This window comes from Dasypus novemcinctus, chromosome 17 (assembly GCF_030445035.2).
Source record: "Dasypus novemcinctus isolate mDasNov1 chromosome 17, mDasNov1.1.hap2, whole genome shotgun sequence".
Taxonomy (NCBI): Eukaryota; Metazoa; Chordata; class Mammalia; order Cingulata; family Dasypodidae; genus Dasypus; species Dasypus novemcinctus.
Window position 1 is genome coordinate 24098391 of NC_080689.1, and position 20035 is coordinate 24118425.

Below are 20035 nucleotides of genomic sequence, written 5' to 3' on the forward strand. Positions count from 1 at the left end.
CTTGAGCCACCTACCATGATTTCTAGAATTATAGGTTTCAGGCTGCTTGTGTCACAGACAAGATGGTCTTTCTCCAGCATTGTAGGTTTAAGAAAAAAAGAACTATTAGCACAAGTGTAGCAATGCCATTTCTGATCTGATTATAGATTTTGACACAAACAGATTAGGACTCAAGAAGCAACTTCACAAACCCAAACACTGTGAAAAAATTTCCTATTACTATGAATCCTTTTTGAGACAAAATAATGAAGGGTGAAGTAAGACCCAATTTTGCCTTGCCAAGTCCAGTTCTCAATATAACTGCCATGTAAAATTACACAGTGGAGTCAATCTACTAATATGGGAATTACAAATGGCCTTTAAACCACTCTAAGGATAAATTTATTTTCCACAGCCAAGTTTTAAAACCAATAAATGGAGGCTTACAGGTAATCCCTACTGGCAGACATCCAGAAATTATCAACAGTGCTACAACTTTTTAAGTAAGCATTTTATTTACTCATGCTTGTATGGGATAATTTACTTAAAGGGTGCAATTTTTAAAAATATGCAATGTGATGCAAATATAAAATATTGTAACTGATATTTTAAAGTAAACTTTCTGGGTTTGTACTTTTTTTCTTCAATCAATACTGCCATTTCTCAAAAATATTTTGGTACCTCATATCAGAATTTTTTCCAAGTCAGTTTATATACTATGCCCTTTCTGATCATGTACAAATGGACATTACACTAAGAAAGTATCAATTTACTCACTGACCATTAACAGTACATGGATGTGTTAAATAGTAAGATTCTTTTTGTTTGTATTAACAACTCATTGACGGCACAGCACCCCAAGAACTGAATTCTAGGATTTCATCAGAGTGTGGTTGAGATCTATGTCTCTGGTCAGTGCTCTTTAGAAAAAATAAATCAAGATTTAATCAAAGACAGGATTTATATTATTGCAAATCCTAAGAGCCAGTCTGTGATAATTTGTATTACCTTTCAATATCATGAATTTGAAAGGCAGGTTCCCTTTAGGAAAATGAATCTTTCCCTGCCTGTATTACTCTAAAAATAGCACTGATATTTCTTCACATAAAAACAAAATCAAGGTGGCAACATACAAGGCCTCAAGTGATAAAGGAAAAGTGAAATGGCTGTCAGATCTTTAGGGAAATATGTCTCATAAAAAAAACTTAAGGCTTAGGATGAAGTTGGATCAAGTGAAATTAACAGGATCACTGTTAAAAATGAGGAAGCAGAAAACAAAAACACTTTATATGAAGGGTCAAAGATTCAAAAAACTCTAAACTTGTTTTCACCAGCCAGTCACTTTCCAGTCTGCCGAACATGAAGTCAGATGGCTGATGTCACATCACTGCCTCTAATGTCCCCACAGTCTAACCTCGCTGATGAATCAGGAGGAACCCAGTTACAAAGCAACCTGTGCCTCTGGGCTCAACACAGGTCGACATCTCAGTGTGCCCCCTCTTAATTTGTTATTACAGGTAAGCAAAAAAAAGAAAATAAAGCCATTCTTAAATCTACTAATCCGAGATAACGAACCGCTATTAACATTTCCATGTACCAGAAATAGTCACTTGGTAAAATTTCTTCTCTCTAGGATGTCCTTCTTTCCCCCCGCTTCCTTCTACTTACTGCCTTAAACATCCCAGAACTGAACTGCCCAGATAAGCATTATACCCCTCACCAAGAAAACCCCATTCTGAGGTAGCTACACACATCTCCCTAACTAGCATCCCTCCAGGGCTGTGGGGGAGCTGTACCCCTCCTGCAGGTGTTCCATCTGCCACTCCTGGTGCAAGCTGTGCCAGGATGTGGGCCCCCCACAAAGCATCACTTACTGTGCCAGGCATATGACTCCTCTCCATCTTGCCATTCTGCGAGCTGCCATTTTTGAGCTTCTTTTTCTTTTTGGCTGTTTCTTTGTGCTCTTTCTGTTTGTTTTGCACTTCAATAAGAACAGAAATAAAGCTGTTTTTCACTTCCTTTTCAAACTCAAGTTCATCTCGCAAGGCCAACTGCTGCACCAACTCTTCAGAGTAATCCTTAATGGCAGTCTCAATTTCTTCTAGGAGTTCATTTAATTCAGACACTGGGAGTCTTTTCACTCCTAGCACCAAAAAAAAGGGCACGAGACACTAAGACAAAAGTGTTTCAAGGCAGCACAGCAGGGTATTTTATGCCAAAGAGCAAAAATCATATTCTAAGCAATTAAATTCACTGTTCATGATCTTCTCAGATTCCTGAAACCTCTGGTGGGCAGGTCTGCGCAGAGGCAGGTAGGTAAAGTTGCTTCTCAAATGGCTGAGAAGTACAACAAAATTTTCTACTTGTCTAAATCAATCACTCCATGAATAGTACTTCAGTCAAGACTGGAAAAGCTAGTACAAGAAAAAGAACACAAAAGCAGAGGGAAAGTATACAAACTACCTGCTGACAAGAAATTGCAAGCAATTTAGCAGCGTTCTGGCACACTTGTGGAGAGGAGTTGGTTTGAAAGAATTAAAATAATACATATTTAATCACATGAGCCCCGATGTGTGAATTTTGCTTAAGGTTGGGAAGATGAAAAGGAAAAATACTGCCCATAACTGCATTCCAACTTTTTGTCAGCACTTTCCTCCAACAATGCACAGCCCACATCTATAGCGGCATGGTCAATTCAGACCACCTGAAGAAATCCAGTCTATCTAAAGACCTTCCATATGATGAAAGGAAGCCACACAAATCAAAGCAGCAGTAAAAACCCAAAGGGACTTGGCAACTCAACCTCAGAGCTTTGGTCATGCCATGAAGATGAATCTAGGTGACAGCATGAGTTGAAGAGCGAAGGATCCCATCATGGTCTACACAAGGAGAAGACCAGCCCCATCGCCATGATTAGATGACACTCAATAACCAGCCTCAGGATCATCATACAGTTATTCGGAAATTTTTCATGATAACCGACCGTAGAGTTTTTATAGTTCATTAATTTCATGTATACCAAACAGACCCATTGTTCCCCAAATTCTTCACCATTGCACAGAAGACAACTCTTTGTACAGATAGGAATTATTAACATATTAGATTCACCCAGTCAATATTTTCAACAAATAATTACTGAGTATCTATTCTACTCCATGCACTGTGATGGGCAAAGGGTATCAACAGTGAATATGACAATCCCTGAGCGATGACAAAAATATGCTCAGAGTATTATTGGAAGGCCAGGGAAGGGTATATAACCCAGTCCATAAGAATCAAAGCTTTCTGGAGACAGCTTGACTACATTTAGGTATTCATAAAAAGCACAAAGAGCATTGATTTAAGTAGGGTTTCTTACTCTCTTCATAACTGCTTGTACTAGATCTCTTAAGGGTTTGGATTTCCTGGGAAAGCATTGAAAGCCGATCTGACTGCATGGGGGCTTCCTCATCATCTGGGTCCGGCGATTCCTGCATCATTTCTTCGATTTCTTCAATAACCTTCCAAAATATACACACCACCATTTAATCAAATATACATAGGGAAAAGGACCTATCTTTAACATAGCATTCAACCAAAGCAAGAATTGCACTAAATTTTCCACTAACCAGCAGTGTACAGGAGCGGGTATTCTGAATAATCAAATTTTTTATTGTAAGATTGAACATGGTTTATCAAGTTTCAAAAAAATGTATAATATAGTAAACCCAGAATTAAATAAAACATGATTCAATGTGTCCATCACAGTTCAGTAGACCCAACCAGATCTTGCAGTGTCTGAGAAATGGTACTACAAACACACATAAAATTTACTTCAGTCGTTCTAGAGCCTGATAATAAAGTTAAGGTTAAGAGAAAGCAAATAAAAGAAAGTTTACCCTATACCACCTGAAACTGCTAGATCCAAAGCTATTTTATCAAAATGACAACATTTTAAAACTATAACAGAAAAAAAAACACATAAAGAAATCACCTCCATGACTACAAAATATTCCTTTAACAGTAGAAAAAGAATTTCATATATTAATTCAATCAAAGATACAAGAATATAAAGAAATTATTTCAAATGTAGAAGTTGAAAGAGGAAAAAAAATGCTGCAAAAAAAAACAGGAAAATCTCAGAAATAGGTCTGCTATTTAAGTAATGAGATCATCCATCATATGTACTGTTCCTTCAGTCTTACAAAACAGTATCTTATCCTGGAAAACAATAAAAAGTACTCAATTGTTAGAAAATAGGGCCAAAGAGTTTAAAAAAGAAAACAAAGAAAATACAATAAAGTAAAAGAGTAAAATATTAGGAACATATTTGACCTGCTTTATGAATCAGCAAACTTGATGATTAGCACTTTTACTGAAGGGGAAAAAAAAGTAAACCTAAAGCAGATGATATTACGTTAATTAGTGGGAAATTTTCCAAAATAGGCAGTTAAACAGTACAGAGAGACACTGAAGGAGCGGACAAAATCTGTTTCTCTAGGTCTTAAACACAGGAGAGCTTATGGTCCTCAGGTAGATTCCTGAGGGACAATGAATTCTCAGGATCACTTCTTTCCCTGGACTAGCACGCCATCCCTCAAAACACCCTCTAGCCTATCACCACCTTGCTTTCTGCACCATATTCTGTCCAGGCCTAGAACAACACAACCACAAATATGACTGAGGAGCATCAAAATGACACATTTCGAATGTACTCCTCCTAGCCTTGCCATAACATCTATCTCCGTACGGACCTCATCTTTCCAGCCCAAAACAAAATGTGGTCGAATGCACAATGTGAGTAGCCATAGAACATCTTTATTTCAGAAAGGAAGTTCATGCATCACATTTTGACAATACAATAGAGGTGGGACAAGTATTCAAAAAAATAAGAAAGCTGATTCAACTGGTTGAAGAGAAATACAGAGTTGACATTATTTAGAGGATTCTATAGGAAGGATACTCACTTCTTTTTAGGGTACACAATATGTAATTCTAACAAATGCTAATGATTTCTACCCAGGAATTTATGGTAACAAAATAATAACCAATTAATTTCTACATTATAGTTTACCCACTTCTGGCTAAATCTAGGAAATTAGGAAATTCACAATATTTTTTCTGATTTGGGGTTAAGCAAAAGCCTCCCTTAGTAACTTCGCTGTACTGTTTAACAACACCTACATTGGAAAATCTTTCCAACTAACATAATCCCATCTGCTTCAGGTTACATGCACTTTCTGTTTTTCCCTCAGTGGAAGTGTTACCTCTAAAGACTATCCAACTATAAAATGCAGGGGCAAAAAAAAAAACAGTAAATTCCAACAACCAATCACTTATCGTCACAGTAAGAAATCATCTTTCAGCTCTAAATTCTTTTCCTTTTGTTGAGGAATGGCTCCCTCATACCTGATCTGCAGTGAAGAGGGGCTCATCGCTGACACAGGAGACAATGATTGAATGCATATCCAGCTGTTCTCTCAGTTCTTCATCGTCTGAAGTATCAAAGAGCAAAGTGTCACTTATCTAAAAACAAAATTACACATTATTAAAAGCACGACATTTTGAGCAAAACAAAAATCAAAGTCTCTAGGAAAATAAGACTACAGAGAAAACTCTGAGAGCTTTCCCTCCAAAGAAGGAAATTATTACAATTACCATGTGATGGGTAGTATGTCAAGTGTCTACATATTCTATCTCACACAGAAATGAGAGGAATGTGGAAGAAATATGAAATAGCTAAGGAGTTGCATAAATCTCCTACTGCCCAGGACAGACACATATTTAACTGTTTATTCCCACTGGGAAAGCTTTGAAAAAAAGCTGACTGGTAAACAGAAAAATAAACAGTGTTCATAAAAAAGTTGTAGTGATAAGAAAATTTTTTTTTAAGATTTATTTTATTTATTTCTCTCCCCTTCCCCTCTTTTGTCTGCTCTCCATGTCCATTCACTGTGTGTTCTTCTGTGTCCACTTGCATTATCTGGTGGCACTGAGAAATTGCATCTTTTTTGTTGCATCATCTTGCTGCATCAACTCTCTGTGTGTGCAGCACCACTCCTGGGCGAGCTGTGCTTTTTTCATGCGGGGCGTGCTCTTTGTGCACGGCACTCCTTTGCACGCATGGGCCAGCTCACCACATGGGTCAGGAGGCCCTGGGGATCGAATCCTGGACCCTCCATATGGCAGATGGACGCTCTATCAATTGAGCCACATCCACTTCCCAGTAATAGGAAATTTACAGCAGATGGGTGAAAAGGGAAGAAGGGGTTTAGCAACAAATGTTATTTAGTAAACAATCTACTAGTAAAATTGGTTTAAGTTAAAAAATATATATATATATAAGTCAACAGAAAACAAAGAGTTGGCTACTTGCAAACTAATTTCTAACATTCAGAGTAAGACAAGTAATCAACTCCATGGCAAAGAGAAAGTAGCCACAAGGGTTTCTACCTTCTAGTTGAACATCTCTTCTTCCAAGAATGAATACCTCTATGTTCCAAAGATATCTCTAAACCCAACCGTGCTAGAGATTGTCTGCTTGCCTCACCACCACTTTCTACTCTGCTCATGCCCCTAGGAAGCTGGCCTTCATGGACTACGTCACAGAATTCCCTTAACTTCTGGCTTCCAGTTGGGTGGAACTCCACCGAGAGGCACACACACAAGACTGAGATGGAGAGTGAGGGCTGGATATTTAACCAGCCATCTCCTTCTATGCCAGGCTGCCTCTGGTTGACTGTGGCTCTTTCCTAACGGCCACAGTGCCTGTCAAGCAGACCTCTCTTCTCCTCTCCAAGTTCTAGTAGCCTCCCCTCCCCGTGCCCTTACAGGTCCAGGGTGGTAAGGATGGCGCTTGCTGTAGCCAGCCCTGGAATACTACACCACACCCAGCTGGTGTCCCTTAAACCAGCCCACCCGAGGAAAACCGCGTTTATTAAAATCTCCACCTCTCCCCTGCTGGAACCTTGGCTGATAGTCTAGACATTCCTAGATAAAACAATACTGCTTCTATCTACTCTTCTAATGGGCAAAAGAGAAAAAATTCAGTAACTCTGATCCCAAGAAGCAGAAATTTCAGAACTATAGAGTCATCATACATTTAAGGTTGGACTAGAGAAATAAGTAAAAGGAAAGAGAAGGGCTGATGAAGAATCTTAGAAAACCTTTACTCTAAGGGGTGTGAATCTCTAAACATGTGTTATCCAACCTGAAAGCACAATAAGCACTAGTTTCTACTTTTAAGTCCTTATATAAATAAAATGGAATAAAAAATGAACAGGAATAGTAGGAATCTGTTTTATTACTTAAACTGCAGAGGATTTTCAAATCCAGCAATACAGAAAGGAAGGCAGATAGAAGTCAATTAAGGCTGCCCAAAATGCAATAACCAGAAAAGATGACTCATTCAGTTAACAAATATTTGCTGAGCACCTGCTACGTGCCTGGCACATGTGTAAGCTGCCAGGGTCATGACAGGCAAGAAGTCACTGTTCTACTGTTCTTCCCCGCAAGGCTCTTGCCCAGTCACAGGGGGCAACCAAACACGGAAAGTGGCAGTTCCGATATACTGGTGTAAGTGCAGGCTCAACAGGAGGAGCACCCAACACAGATGGGGCAGGGAGAAGGAGTCATCGTGGTGGGATGGGAGGGATGCTTCCTGGTTCAGGTTGAACTGAACAATGCAGAGGAGCCAGTCGAGGGAGAGGGTAGACAGTCCACCAGGGAATGTGGCATTCAGAGATGCCAACTGGCAGAAAGGGCAATAAAGCCAAAGGTAAGAGGAAAATAAGACAGAGCCGTGGAAATTCAAATAGTTCATATGGCAGGAGAAGTTGTCTGATGGCTGGGGAGAGGGGTGGGGTGAGCTGGGAGGGAAGACAGGAGGAGTTGAGAGCAATGAGCATTCAGAGAAGAAGAGAGAAAAGACAGTATCGAAGGTGTCATCTTCTAAGCCAAAAGAGAGTCTGTTAAGAAAAAATCCCAAATGCTACAAGTATATCAAGTAAGTTTTTTTTTTAAAGATTTATTTTTCATTTATTTCTCTTCCCTTCCCTCCCCTCCCACAGTTGTCTGCTCTCTGTGACCATTCACTGTGTGTTCTTCTGTGAGCGCTTCTATCCTTATCAGCGGCACCGGGAATCTGTGTTTCTTTTTGTTGCGTCATCTTGTGTCAGCTCTCCATATGTGCAGCACCATTCTTGGGCAGGCTGAACTTTCTTTCACGCTGGGTGGCTCTCTTTACAGGGCACACTCCTTGTGCGTGGGGCTCCCCTATGCGGGGTACACCCCTGCATGGCAGGGCACTCCTTGCACACATCAGCACTGCGCATGGGCCAGCTCCACATGGGTCAAGGAGGCCCAGGGTTTGAACCTTGGACCTCTCATGTGCTAGATGGACGCCCTATCCATTGGGCCAAGTCACCTTCCCTCAAGTCACTTTTAAAACATGGTAACTTTGGCTGAAGCAGTTGGAATGGAATGGCAAGGGTGAAACAGAGTAAGCCAGAGATTGAAGCAGAAGGTGTCAAAGCTGCCAAAAAGTGTGGCTATGAAGGATAAAGAACTCTGGGTTGATGGCTGTATGTGGAATCGAAGGAGGGGCTAGTTACGATAGGAGAGAGGTTGGAGCTGGTTTCACTGATGATGAAGGGAAAATGCCAGTGGTGAGAGAAAGGCTGAAGATAGAGGAAAAAAGGAGGGGTTACGAGTTACAGTGAAATCTTCCTATGTAACAGGAAGCGTGAGACAGATAGGCAGAGATGGAGCTGACTACACGTGGGGCAGTCTGACGGCTTCCACCCTCTCAGTGAAGGGAGACTATTCCCTGAGAAAAAGGGTGAAGGTGATGGGGCAGAAGGTTTTAGGAGAACAGGGAAGGGCTGAATACCCACTCTAGAGAGAGATGACTGAGATGGAACGTGGAGGGTTACTGGCAGCAGTAAGAGCCAAGCTCAGAAGGCAGACCATGAATCTGTAGTGGCACCGATCCATGGAACTGCACCATTTTCTCAAAAGATATCAAGCAGCCTGGGTATGGGAATAACAAAGGCAGACAAATGGAAGAACCCAGGGCTGGGGTATGGCTGGCAGGTGAGAGAAAAGGACAAGGATAATGAAGAATAATAGATGAAGTGATCGAATATGATTTCAGGCTAGAGAGAGAAGAAAAATGCCAGAGAACGGGCCTGAGAGACAGCATAAGGGTTGACTTCTGGCTAAAGTATGGTTGTGAACACGTGAGTTTGTCTTTGCTCCCACCTAAAATCCCATTAAAATGATAGTTAAAGAATTTATAAATCCTCAAAGACAAAAAAACCAGAGTGTAGATTGCAGCAGAAGAAAAATGTGAACAATATTCTAGAAACTGGAAAGCAGATAAAAGGATGGTAAGTGCCCTAGCCAAATCTAAGGCTGCCAGGGGATGCCAACAAAAAGCAAAGAGAGACAAAACAAAATCAAAAAAAGAGGGGGGGGCTATCAGGTAACTCGAGCTAAGGTGCACTCTGAGGCTGACATCTAGAGGGCTGCTTGAATCTCTGTAATGAGGAGGAAATAGTTCGATGCATTCCCTATCCAAATGAAGGTCATCTATCCACCCAGCAGAAGGCAGGTGGCCTTCTTTAGAGTGGCTGGTCTTGGGCTCATGCAAGCACCCAAGGGATGGGAAAAGGGCGGTAGAAGGGGCAAGAAAAGGGAGAGGAAACACTATGCAGAAAACCAAGTATAAAGTAAAAATATGAACCATGAGACCCACAGCCCTTTCCTCTTCCTCAGCTTCCAGGGTTCTGATAAAGAGACTGAGCTTCTAACGCTAAACAGAAAGTTGCAGGAATCTTCTGTGGAAACTGACTGACCGAAGACAACATCGTACAGATACTGTCACTTGGGGAGGTCCCACAGTGAACCTACAGGGCCTGAACCCAATCGCTGTAGTTACCAGGTGCTGAACCCAGCCCACACTCACAGAATTTTCTGCCAGACTTTAAGTGCTTCAATCACAACACAAATGGGCAACCAAGAACCTCCAGACATTCAAGGAAAGTCTTCCGCATAAAAGACAGAGATCAACAACAACAAAAGAACTCAGAGGAAACATGGATAACAATCAGAGCAGAAGAAATTTTAAGAGGTTGTAGTGTTCAGAAGGAGATTTAAAAAAAGATAGTATCTAAGAACTATGATTAAGATATCATAAAAAAGATTCAGTGAACAAGAAAGAGCTTTTGGAATTAAAAGTATATCAGGGGAAGTGGACTTGGCCCAATGATAGGGCATCCACCTACCACATGGGAGGTCCAAGGTTCAAACCCCGGGCCTCCTTGACCCAGGTGGAGCTGGCCCATGTGCAGTGCTGATGTGCGCAAGGAGTGCTGTGCCACACAGGGGTGCCCCCGCGTAGGGGAGCCCCACACACAAGGAGTGCGCCCTGTAAGGAGAGCCGCCCAGCACGAAAGAAAGTGCAGCCTGCCCAGGAACGGCGCCACATACACGGAGAGCTGACACAACAAGATGATGCAACAAAAAGAAACACAGATTCCTGGTGCCACTGATAAGGATAGAAGCAGTCACAGAAGAACACACAGCGAATGGACACAGAGAAGGGGGGAGGGATTGTGGGGGGGGGAGGGAGAGAAATAAACAAATCTTTAAAAAAAAAAACATATATCAGCCCATGTAAGTGCTCGCCTGTGCTGAGTCTGGGCCTGCTGACTATGACCACATGGGACCTGGGGGGTTGGGGGTGGAGAGAGCACTGCGGTGAAGGTCATGACAGCAATGGAAGGACTAGCCCTGCCTCCTAAAGAACACGCTGCAGTGAGGTGCTGTACATGCCAATCTCCCCTCCTGCCACCCCCTTTGTTATTCTATAACAAAATTTAATCCTGGTGTGAACAGGATTCTTTACTTGTTTTTAAAAAAAAAATATATATATATATATATATATATATATATGTAGGAATAAATGAATATCAATACAAGTTTTGAAAATCAAAGGTCAGGAACTCATCCAGAATGCAAGAGAAAAAGTGATGGGAAATGGAAGTAAAAGTATTTAAAATACATAAAGAGAAAATTAATCCAGAGGGTTCAATGTGAGTAACAGCATTACAGAAGGAAAGAAAATAAAAATCAAGACAAATAAAATTTTTAAAGAAATATCAGAAAATTTCACAAGTTTCAAGGAGTTTCTCCAGATTGAAAAGGGCCCTCTCAGGGCCATGTGGTTGAAAATAGAGCCCAGAGAGCTACGCCAGACCACAAAGGGCTGGCGGGTCCAGGTTTTAATAGAAGTGACAAGTCATACTAGGTTTGAGGTGGTTGTCACTTCATTTTACCACCAAACTAGCAAACAAGCAGTGTAGAGGATACATATAAAACTGAGGATTCGACTGAGTTGATAAAGTTCCCCACATCCTCCCTAGTTCCTCATACAAGACTATCCAAAGTTTAATGGTCAACACAGCCTGAAGGGGAAGAAACCTGAGGATGAGAAAGGCAAAGGAACCACTGGTATGCTGCCGTTCATAACATCCAGCTGGGAGAGGAGCCACTTCAGCACACCCAAGTCCATCTACTACTGTATGATGCAACCCACACTTCGCCACCGTGATGACACGCCTCCCAATTCTATTTCTCACTGCACCACAAGCCCAGGAAAGGCCTGGCTGTGGCCCTCAACCCATCATCATGAAATCTGAGAACACCACAAGAAAAAAACTGGAAAGCTTCCAGAGAGAAAAACACATCACATTGAAAGGATCGGGAATGAAAACGGCCTTTGAATTCTCACCAGCAACAACAAAAGCCAGAAGACAATTAATGTAATTTCCAAATTTCAACGAATTCCATTCCAGAATCCTATGTTTGGCTAAACTAACAATTAAGTAGGGACTTAATTATTAGTAATGGCTATTACTATTAGTAATAGGGGAGGAAGGGAACATTTTGGTGAGAACTATGGTATCAGGGGTTGGGAAGAAGACTATGAGAGCCAAACTCTCATCCTCTGGGTAGAAAGTAAGTGGATAAAGTCTAAAATTGAAATATATAATCAACTAACCTAGTATAAGCATATTACCTACTTGAAGAAACAGCTGAAGAAGTTCAAAGTAGTTGCCTCTGGTAAATAGAAATCGAGGATGGTAAATGGGGCAGCAGACTGCTTTTTCATTTTAAATCTGATAGCTGTAGTTTACTTTTTAAACTATGAAAGATATTCCTTTAGTAATTTAATTTTAAAAAGGGAGAAAAGTCAAGAGACTATGCTCTTGATGAAAAGAAGGTGTATTTATAAGTGTGTGTGGATAATGTGAAGAAGACCTAACAATTATCCTCATTGATCCCTAAACTTCCACCCACCAAAAATAAATAAATAGGGAAATGGAAAGGACAAATGAGTTTATATGGCTATGAGTCTCCAAACAAGATCGGGGAGGTCATCAGAGGGGTAACGCTTACACACACCTCAGTCAGGTACCAGAGACAGCCAAAGTAGATAGAAACCCAGGTACTGGTTCTCCTGAAGGCTAGAGACCCACAGGTTCTATTGTCATGGCAGATGACTCTGGAGTTCAGTGCCATGTCAGTTGGCCCTACTTTGGAGTTTGTGTTCCTGAGTGTGATGGAGTTGGACTCAGATATCACCTTTCTACACATGCCCCTTCTGTTACTTCTACCGGACCTGTGGTTGGCGCTGTGGTTGGTGTATACTCAGGAGTCCTAAATCTCTGGACTGTCCATGTGACAACCAGGCCCTGAGCCTCAGATTTGCAACTCCTACCCTCTGGCTTATTGGACTCACCCTGGCCAGCTAACAGGGAGGTGAAGAAGGTCAACCACCACACCAGGGAGCCAAGAATGCCTACAACTGCAAATAGGAGAATTGCATCCATCATCCAAGTGGAATCTAAGCCCCCTCTTGATGTAGAAGAGGACTGGACATAACCATCCCAGGATCCACAGGATGGAGGAATAGAGTATGAGTTAGAGTGGACTTACTGATGTTCTGCTCTGGAACTACTGTGATTAGTAATGGAAGAAATTATAGCACTGATGTGGAGAAAGTGGCCATAGTAGCTGCTAATGGTAGGGAGAGGGAAGAAGAGATATGATGTGGGGCATTTTCAGGATTTGGAGTTGTCCTGGGTGGTGCTGCAGGAACAGATGCTGGACATTGTGTGTCCTACCATGGCCCACTGGGTAGACTGGGGGAGAGTATAGACTACAATGTAGATCACTGTCCATGTGGTGCAGCAGTGCTCCAAAATGTATTCACCAGGTGTAGTGAATGTGCCACGACGATGGAAGAAGTTGTTGACGTGGGAGGAATGGAGTGAGGGGGGTGGGGGGGTATATGGGGACCTCATATTTTTTTAATGTAACATTTAAAAGAAAATAAAGAAGAATAAATAAATAAATAAATAAATAAATTGTTCTTCTATGTTTTCAGTTGAGGGGCATAATTTTATTTTGTTTTTCTTTGTCTGGCCTATAAACAAATAAAAGCTTTAATTTTAAAATTACAGCTAAGTAAGATGTTATTTTCCTCCTGTTTCTACTCTTAAAGATATAAGGATTCATGAGACAAGGTCCCTGTTCTGGAAGCAAGGAGCATGGTAAGAAGGAAGACGATGGCCCAGGAAATGTTCCCAACCAAAATAATTTAGAAGCATTTTATCACATATTCATGTTCAAAAATGGCAATGGATTTAAAATAGATTTATGGCTATGCCAAAACATATGAATGATACCAATAAACAATCAGAGTAAATTTTCATGGCAAAAGAAATAATGATCCAGATCATTTTTCCAAAGAGGGAGCCAAGCCCATTCCCCATAGAGATGGCATATGCTAAAAGTTTTCAGGCTTTGAAAAGTAGCCTGGCTGTCATGGATATTGTTACTCACTTTCCCATTAGGCATAAATGTGCCATAGTAATTGCCAAGCATTCCCATCACTTCTTCTTGTGCCAGAGTTAGAACAGAGCCAGCGGTGCATGAAACTGAGATGCATCAAATGGAAAAAAGAGGCCCATGTAAGAATGCAGAATGTACCAATTGCCTTACTCTAGAAAAGACCTGTCAAGTTTAGAAGTGTGCCATCTTAAACGTCAAAGAAAGAAAAATAGAAAACTGAAATCTACCAAGTTGTGGTTTTCCTGAATACTTTATCTTAATGTAAAAAAAAATTATTTTTCTGTCAACAACAACAAAAAAAATTCCCATAGATCCTGGTGGACAACTGGGATATTTCAAAGAATGCTTCCAAAAGGTAAGTTCTGCATCTTCAGTCATGGAAAGAGAAGAGAACCCAGTTGGCAAGGGTAAATAAAATAATTTTCTCTGGTTGAAAAAAAATTATACTGTCTATTAGAATTATAGAGTTACTTCTTAAATCATCCTTGTTGCCCATATGTTCTTCAGGACCTCATTGGGCACTACCCCTTCCTGAGGACTAGAATTCAATTTTCAATTCCATTCCTGACCTCAGTAATCATGTCAGAAGAGAAAGAAAATCACTTGTCCACTTTAACCTGCCTTGTTTCTCCAGGTAAGGCTTTTACAAGGAGTACCAGTACAAACCCAAGTCAGCACTAATCACCCCCTTAGTTATACCATTACTCTGATGTTGAAAACATTCGAGAAGCAGAAAAAAGGGAGTGAATGCCCCAGATACAATCTAAGAACTATAAAAATATACATATTAGTCAATAAAGCTGGATTCAAGTGTCCATTCATGCTGCTAATGTATTTCATTCACTTTGAAACTCTGAAAGAATCTCTTCTAAGCTATTTTTCAGTATGTCAAACAAAAAGGTATTCATAGGCTACTGTGGATTCTGCACTACGTTTAATACGACTAATAGTTAAAAAAAAAAAAAAAAACACTTTCCATCATGTTCTCACTGATGATGAGGTTACTATTCAGTCATTCAACAAACAATCCTCTCAGTACATACTATGTGCCAGGCACAGTGGTAGTCACTAAAAAGACAAAATACAAAGATATCAGGAGCCATGATCTAGTGACAGACCCAGAAACATACAATGAGAAGCCAGAAAATACTTCACAGAGCCAAGGACAAAGTAGTGTGGGAGCACTGAGACTAGCACAGGTGCAGACAAGGCTAAATTCTCCAGGACAGATAAGTCCTTTAAGAGTTCGCACCCCCCACAAGTGCAACTAATTCCCACAGAGAGGAGAGCACTTTCTTTCCTTGCAGGGATTTAGCGCAGGGCTCAATGACCATCTGTCAGAGATGCTATAGATGGGGATTCCCCCAAGTGAGAGGATGACTTAAGTGTCCTTTAATGTCCATTCCAACTCTAAAATTGTATAATTCCATGAGATCAGCAAGGCTAAAACAGTAATGGGAAGCTTTAGAGAAGAAGGGAAACTTGAACTGAAACCAAAACAATAGCCAGGATCAAAATAAACAGAAGGCAGAGCAAAAGGTATTTTGTTTTGTTCCTTTTCACCAAATGTATGCCAAGTCAGTCTGCAATAGCTTTACAGGGCTAATAAGTGGAACAAACGGTAAGAAGTCTATGTCTACTAGAATACTGGGAAATAGTAAGAATTCTATGTTTTACTAGAAAACAAGAGGCAGCTGGCTTTCTGAATACACATTAAGAAAACCATTTTCACGGCAACATTAACAATATTATTTAAAATACTGAGAGCCCTAATGCATTATACTCCAAATAACCACACAATTACATTTAGTTAAATAAAGAACATTGTTATTTGATAAGGAATTTAAATAGTCCGACCTTGAAACTTACATAATTTGGCTACATTTCTCATTGGCTTTAAACAAACTTAACACTGATTCTCCATTTAAAGTAATTATCTTCCCTTTTCTCCCCTACAGCTGCCCCCTCACCAGTGCTCACGCTTCTTACTCAAGGTATCTTCACTTTACAATACCAGGACATAAGCAACAGCCTCAAACAGGATAAGTTAGCAGCCCTTAAAAAGGACAAAAAACTGAAGTGTCTTTTCAAGGTTCCCCAATATTCATTCACAGGAATACACAGTTTTCTGACAATATGCTCTCCCCAGCAAGTCATTAAATTTATTAAAAAGTTAACTCTAGGTCGGTACTCCAGTATCTTCAATTATTAAATCAATGACTAGGATCTGAATGTTTTCAGCACATCAAAATTGGTGTTATTTAAGATGGGAAAAAATGCTTGTCACTGTTGCCCATACACAAATGATAGAAATATAACTAAACATACAAATATGGGGGAATTAGAAGGATGTACCATCAAATTGATAGCAACAAAGCCAAGATGGCAATACAGCACCCCTCCAATTTCTATAAGCTTGGAAAGAAGCAACTCAATGAATTTGTATTAAATAGAAATGCTACTGGTTTTAGTTCCGTTATCAGCATCAGTTATTCAGAGACTATTGGTCCAACTCCTAACTTACCCCTTTTTCTGAGAGGTTCAGAGTAAGCAAATGCAAGGTTCTGGTATGGGATGATTTCCAGTCCACAGGCATTACATTTCCAAAGTTATCTGTCAGAGCATTCCAAATCCTTAAAAAGAAGAAAATACAATCATGGAAAGTCCACATTCTCTATGTCTTTTTATTAAATGGCCAGCTAATACTATAAGGGAAGAAAAAAGGACACCATCAAAGCAGAAAATCAGAAGGTACATGGTTTCTCAGAAAAACACATTAACAAGACTAAGTGAAAATCATATAATTGGGCTGACAAGAAGGCCTAAGAGAAGGTGAAGTTGCGTAGAAAACTTTTCCAAAGTGGTATGTTCTAAGCACTGAGATATTTGCAAATACTACCAAAAACAAGAGCTAACACTTCCACGGGGCTATGTGCAGGCACTGTTCTAAGCAGTTTGTATATATTAACTTATTTAATCCTCAAAAATAACTCTGTAAAGTAGGAACCATTATTATTCCCATTTTCTCATCCCATCATGGATGAGGAAACTTAAGCACAGGGTGGTTAATGTTTCCAAGGCCACACACGTATTAAGTACACTATATTTGTGGTGGCCTGGAGTTTTGTACCCCAGAAAAGTGTGACCTTAATCTTAATCCATCCTGTGGATGTGAACCATTGTAAATAGGACATTTGATGAGGTTACTTCAGTTAAGGGGTGGCCCATTTGAATCTGGTCAGGTTTGAATCCTGATTATGGCAGACCTTCATAAGCAGAATGAAAGCCGTGGGGAAAAGGCAGAAGCAGGAAGTCAACAAAACCCAAGAAGAAATGCCACATGCACTGCCAGGTGACAGAAAAGCCAAGGACCAAGGATCACCAGCAGCCAGTCCCAGAACGCCACAGTCTTCCAGGAGAAAGCAGTGCCTTGCTGACGCCTCAGTTTTCGACCTCTCCTGGCCTCAGAACCATGAGTCAATAAATTCCTGCTGTTTAAGCCAACCCATTGTATGATATCTGTTTTAGCACCCAGGAAACTGAAATAATACTTAACACATAATTTTCTGCTGTAACTTCCAAACATACAGACTATTTCACAAAAGTGAATAATCTCTACCTAACCAAAGATTTGTATTCTTTCTGGACAAAGGTATTCCTACTCAAGCTTAAGTGAATGGAGGGCAAGATTAATATCTAATTTGCAGTATAATAGGCTTAGGACTAAGACAGAGATGAAATAAAAGGGGAAAGAGATAGAAACCACAGTAAAAACCCAGGTCATAGCCACAGCAGTTAACCTTGCCTTAATATCAAATAGCAGCAGGGAAGCCGTAGGGTTTGGAAAGATCACTTGACAAAGATTCAGGAACACCTGACTCTCTAGGTAACAGCCACCCTTCTATAAAAGAGGACGCTTAGACAAGAATAGGAGACATTTCTTTCAGCTCTCTTACTCTAAGCATTAGTTCAAAAGAGTTGTATAGAGTAAAGTCCCCAACCACACCAGATAAGAAGAGCAAAGTTCAATTTCTGACTAAAATTCAGGTTTCAGTACCACAGTAATAATCAGCATAATAAAACATGAAGTAGTATGAAAAAATAGAGTTCAGAGATATAAATGAGATGAAATTTACTGGGGACATGTAAAGTTAAACACTATACATATAAGCTACTTAGGAACTAGACGTTTACACAAGGATGTCACAAACGGGGAAAAAACTTTTTAAAAATATAATGGGTATCTAAATGTAAATAAGCAATTAAATTACTGAGCCTTTTGTTTTTGTTTTTGTTTTTCCAAGTGCATAAGTCACTGGGATACAAAAACAATGCCATCAGGGCATAAAAATAAGAATGCAAGATTTAAAAATAGAGAAGCAATGTACTTGATTTAATGAATAGGGAGTTGGTGCAAAAGAGAAACAATGGGACCACAACAGCCAAAAGCATAAAATCCCAAAATGATGCTTGGCTTTGGAATGCACATTAGCCTCACTGAAAACGTGAGCTCGAGAAGATCTAGAAAGCTGGCTCCTGTACCCAGCAAATCCCCATATGCATGGTTCATTCCTATTCTCCTCTGTTGGAATCCTATCTCCTCTAATGCCAGAGTGCCTGAATTAAGAGACAACGCTTCTGGATTGCTGAGTCCTGGGTGAAAGATTTTCCAATACTGAAGAACTGACTGTATACCTAACTCTGGCCAGGGACTGGAGTAGGATATTCTTAGAGGTGAAGACAGTCCAGAGTTTTGGGGTTGGGTTGGGTTCTGTCTGCTTGTTTCTACCCTCTTAAATGAGACTATATACAAGGGAGAAGTGAAGTGGAATATTTCACCTAGAAAAAGGGACTGTGGATGAATCTGACCTTAAAAAAACAGAGGATAATTAACAGTTCTACATCTCTACCAAGGTCAGAACAATTGTAGCAGGATGGTCATAAGGCCAAATTAAGTGAAAGATTTCTATACTTATCCAGTCAAAATATATGACCAGCCTTCATCCTTATCATGTATTACAACCAATTCTGAACTGTCTGGACAGTTCTTTTCCAAGGAGGTCAAAGTCCTGTCTACACTGAATCCCGCACAGCAGCCTTCTAACTTCCAACCTTGGGAGACAGTACAATTCACATTTAACTCAAACTAAAACTGGGGCTCAGAGCAGTTAAATGAAGTGCCATAAGGCAAGGCAATCCCTGAATAAAAGAACTTTCAGGGAAGTGGACTTCCCCAATGGATAGGGCATCCGCCTACCACATGGGAGGTCCAAGGTTCAAACCCCGTGCCTCCCTGACTTGTATGGAGCTGGCCCATGTGCAGTGCTGATGCACGCGAGGAGTGCCCTGCCACACAGGGGTGTGCCCCACGTAGGGGAGCCCCACACACAAGGAGTGTGCCCTGTAAGGAGAGCCGCCCAGCGCAAAAGAAAGTGCAGCCTGCCCAGGAATGGCGCCGCCCACACGGAGAGCTGACACAAGATGACGCAACAAAAAGAGACACAGATTCCTGGTGCCGCTGATAAGGATAGAAGCAGCCACAGAAGAACATGCAGCGAGTGGACACAGAAAGCAGACAATGGGGGGGGGGCGGGGAGAAGGGGAGAGAAATAAATAAAAAATAAATCTTTAGGAAAAAAAAGAACTCTCAACTTTGTACTGAAGGGAGCAGGAATGGACTCTCAAGCAATGGTAGCAGATTAATGCAATGCAAAGGGGACAATGACCGAGGTGACCAGCCCTGCCCGAGAAGAAAGATTTCTCACACATTCTCACACCAAGGGACATGCATTACCACCAATATACCTATTAAAAACCATTATCAAATGGAACAAAATTTTTTTAAGTTTTCTATCAACCTAAGATTGAAGCAAAGGCTAAAATAAACTACTTTCTAGAGAATACAGGTGAAGCAATAAACGGGGATTCTTAACTGTCTCTATACAAACCACTGATGTATTTTAATTTATTCTTGGTAAGCCCAAATACACAACAAATATAATTTTAAAATCCAGAATATGTCCTGAGTCATGACTCAGTGTAAATCTATATATACAAATATACACAACAAATATAATTTTAAAATCCAGAATATGTCGAGTCATGACTCATTGTGTAAATCTCTACATATATACATATTTTAAAACCCAAAATATGT

General features: G+C 40.4%; 1 protein-coding gene across 2 annotated transcripts in view; it reads right to left on the reverse strand.

The window, feature by feature from the left end:
• Nucleotides 1–20035, reverse strand: part of FEZ2 (fasciculation and elongation protein zeta 2) — a 44262-nt gene that overhangs the window by 22409 nt on the left and 1818 nt on the right. For both annotated transcript variants that reach the window (XM_004466034.4, XM_004466033.4), the window contains exons 2-5: nt 16403–16511; nt 5368–5484; nt 3338–3479; nt 1854–2122 (exon numbers count right to left, since the gene is read on the reverse strand). In XM_004466034.4, the coding sequence (XP_004466091.1) occupies nt 1854–2122; nt 3338–3479; nt 5368–5484; nt 16403–16511 (637 nt within the window). The remainder of the gene's footprint in view (nt 1–1853; nt 2123–3337; nt 3480–5367; nt 5485–16402; nt 16512–20035) is intronic.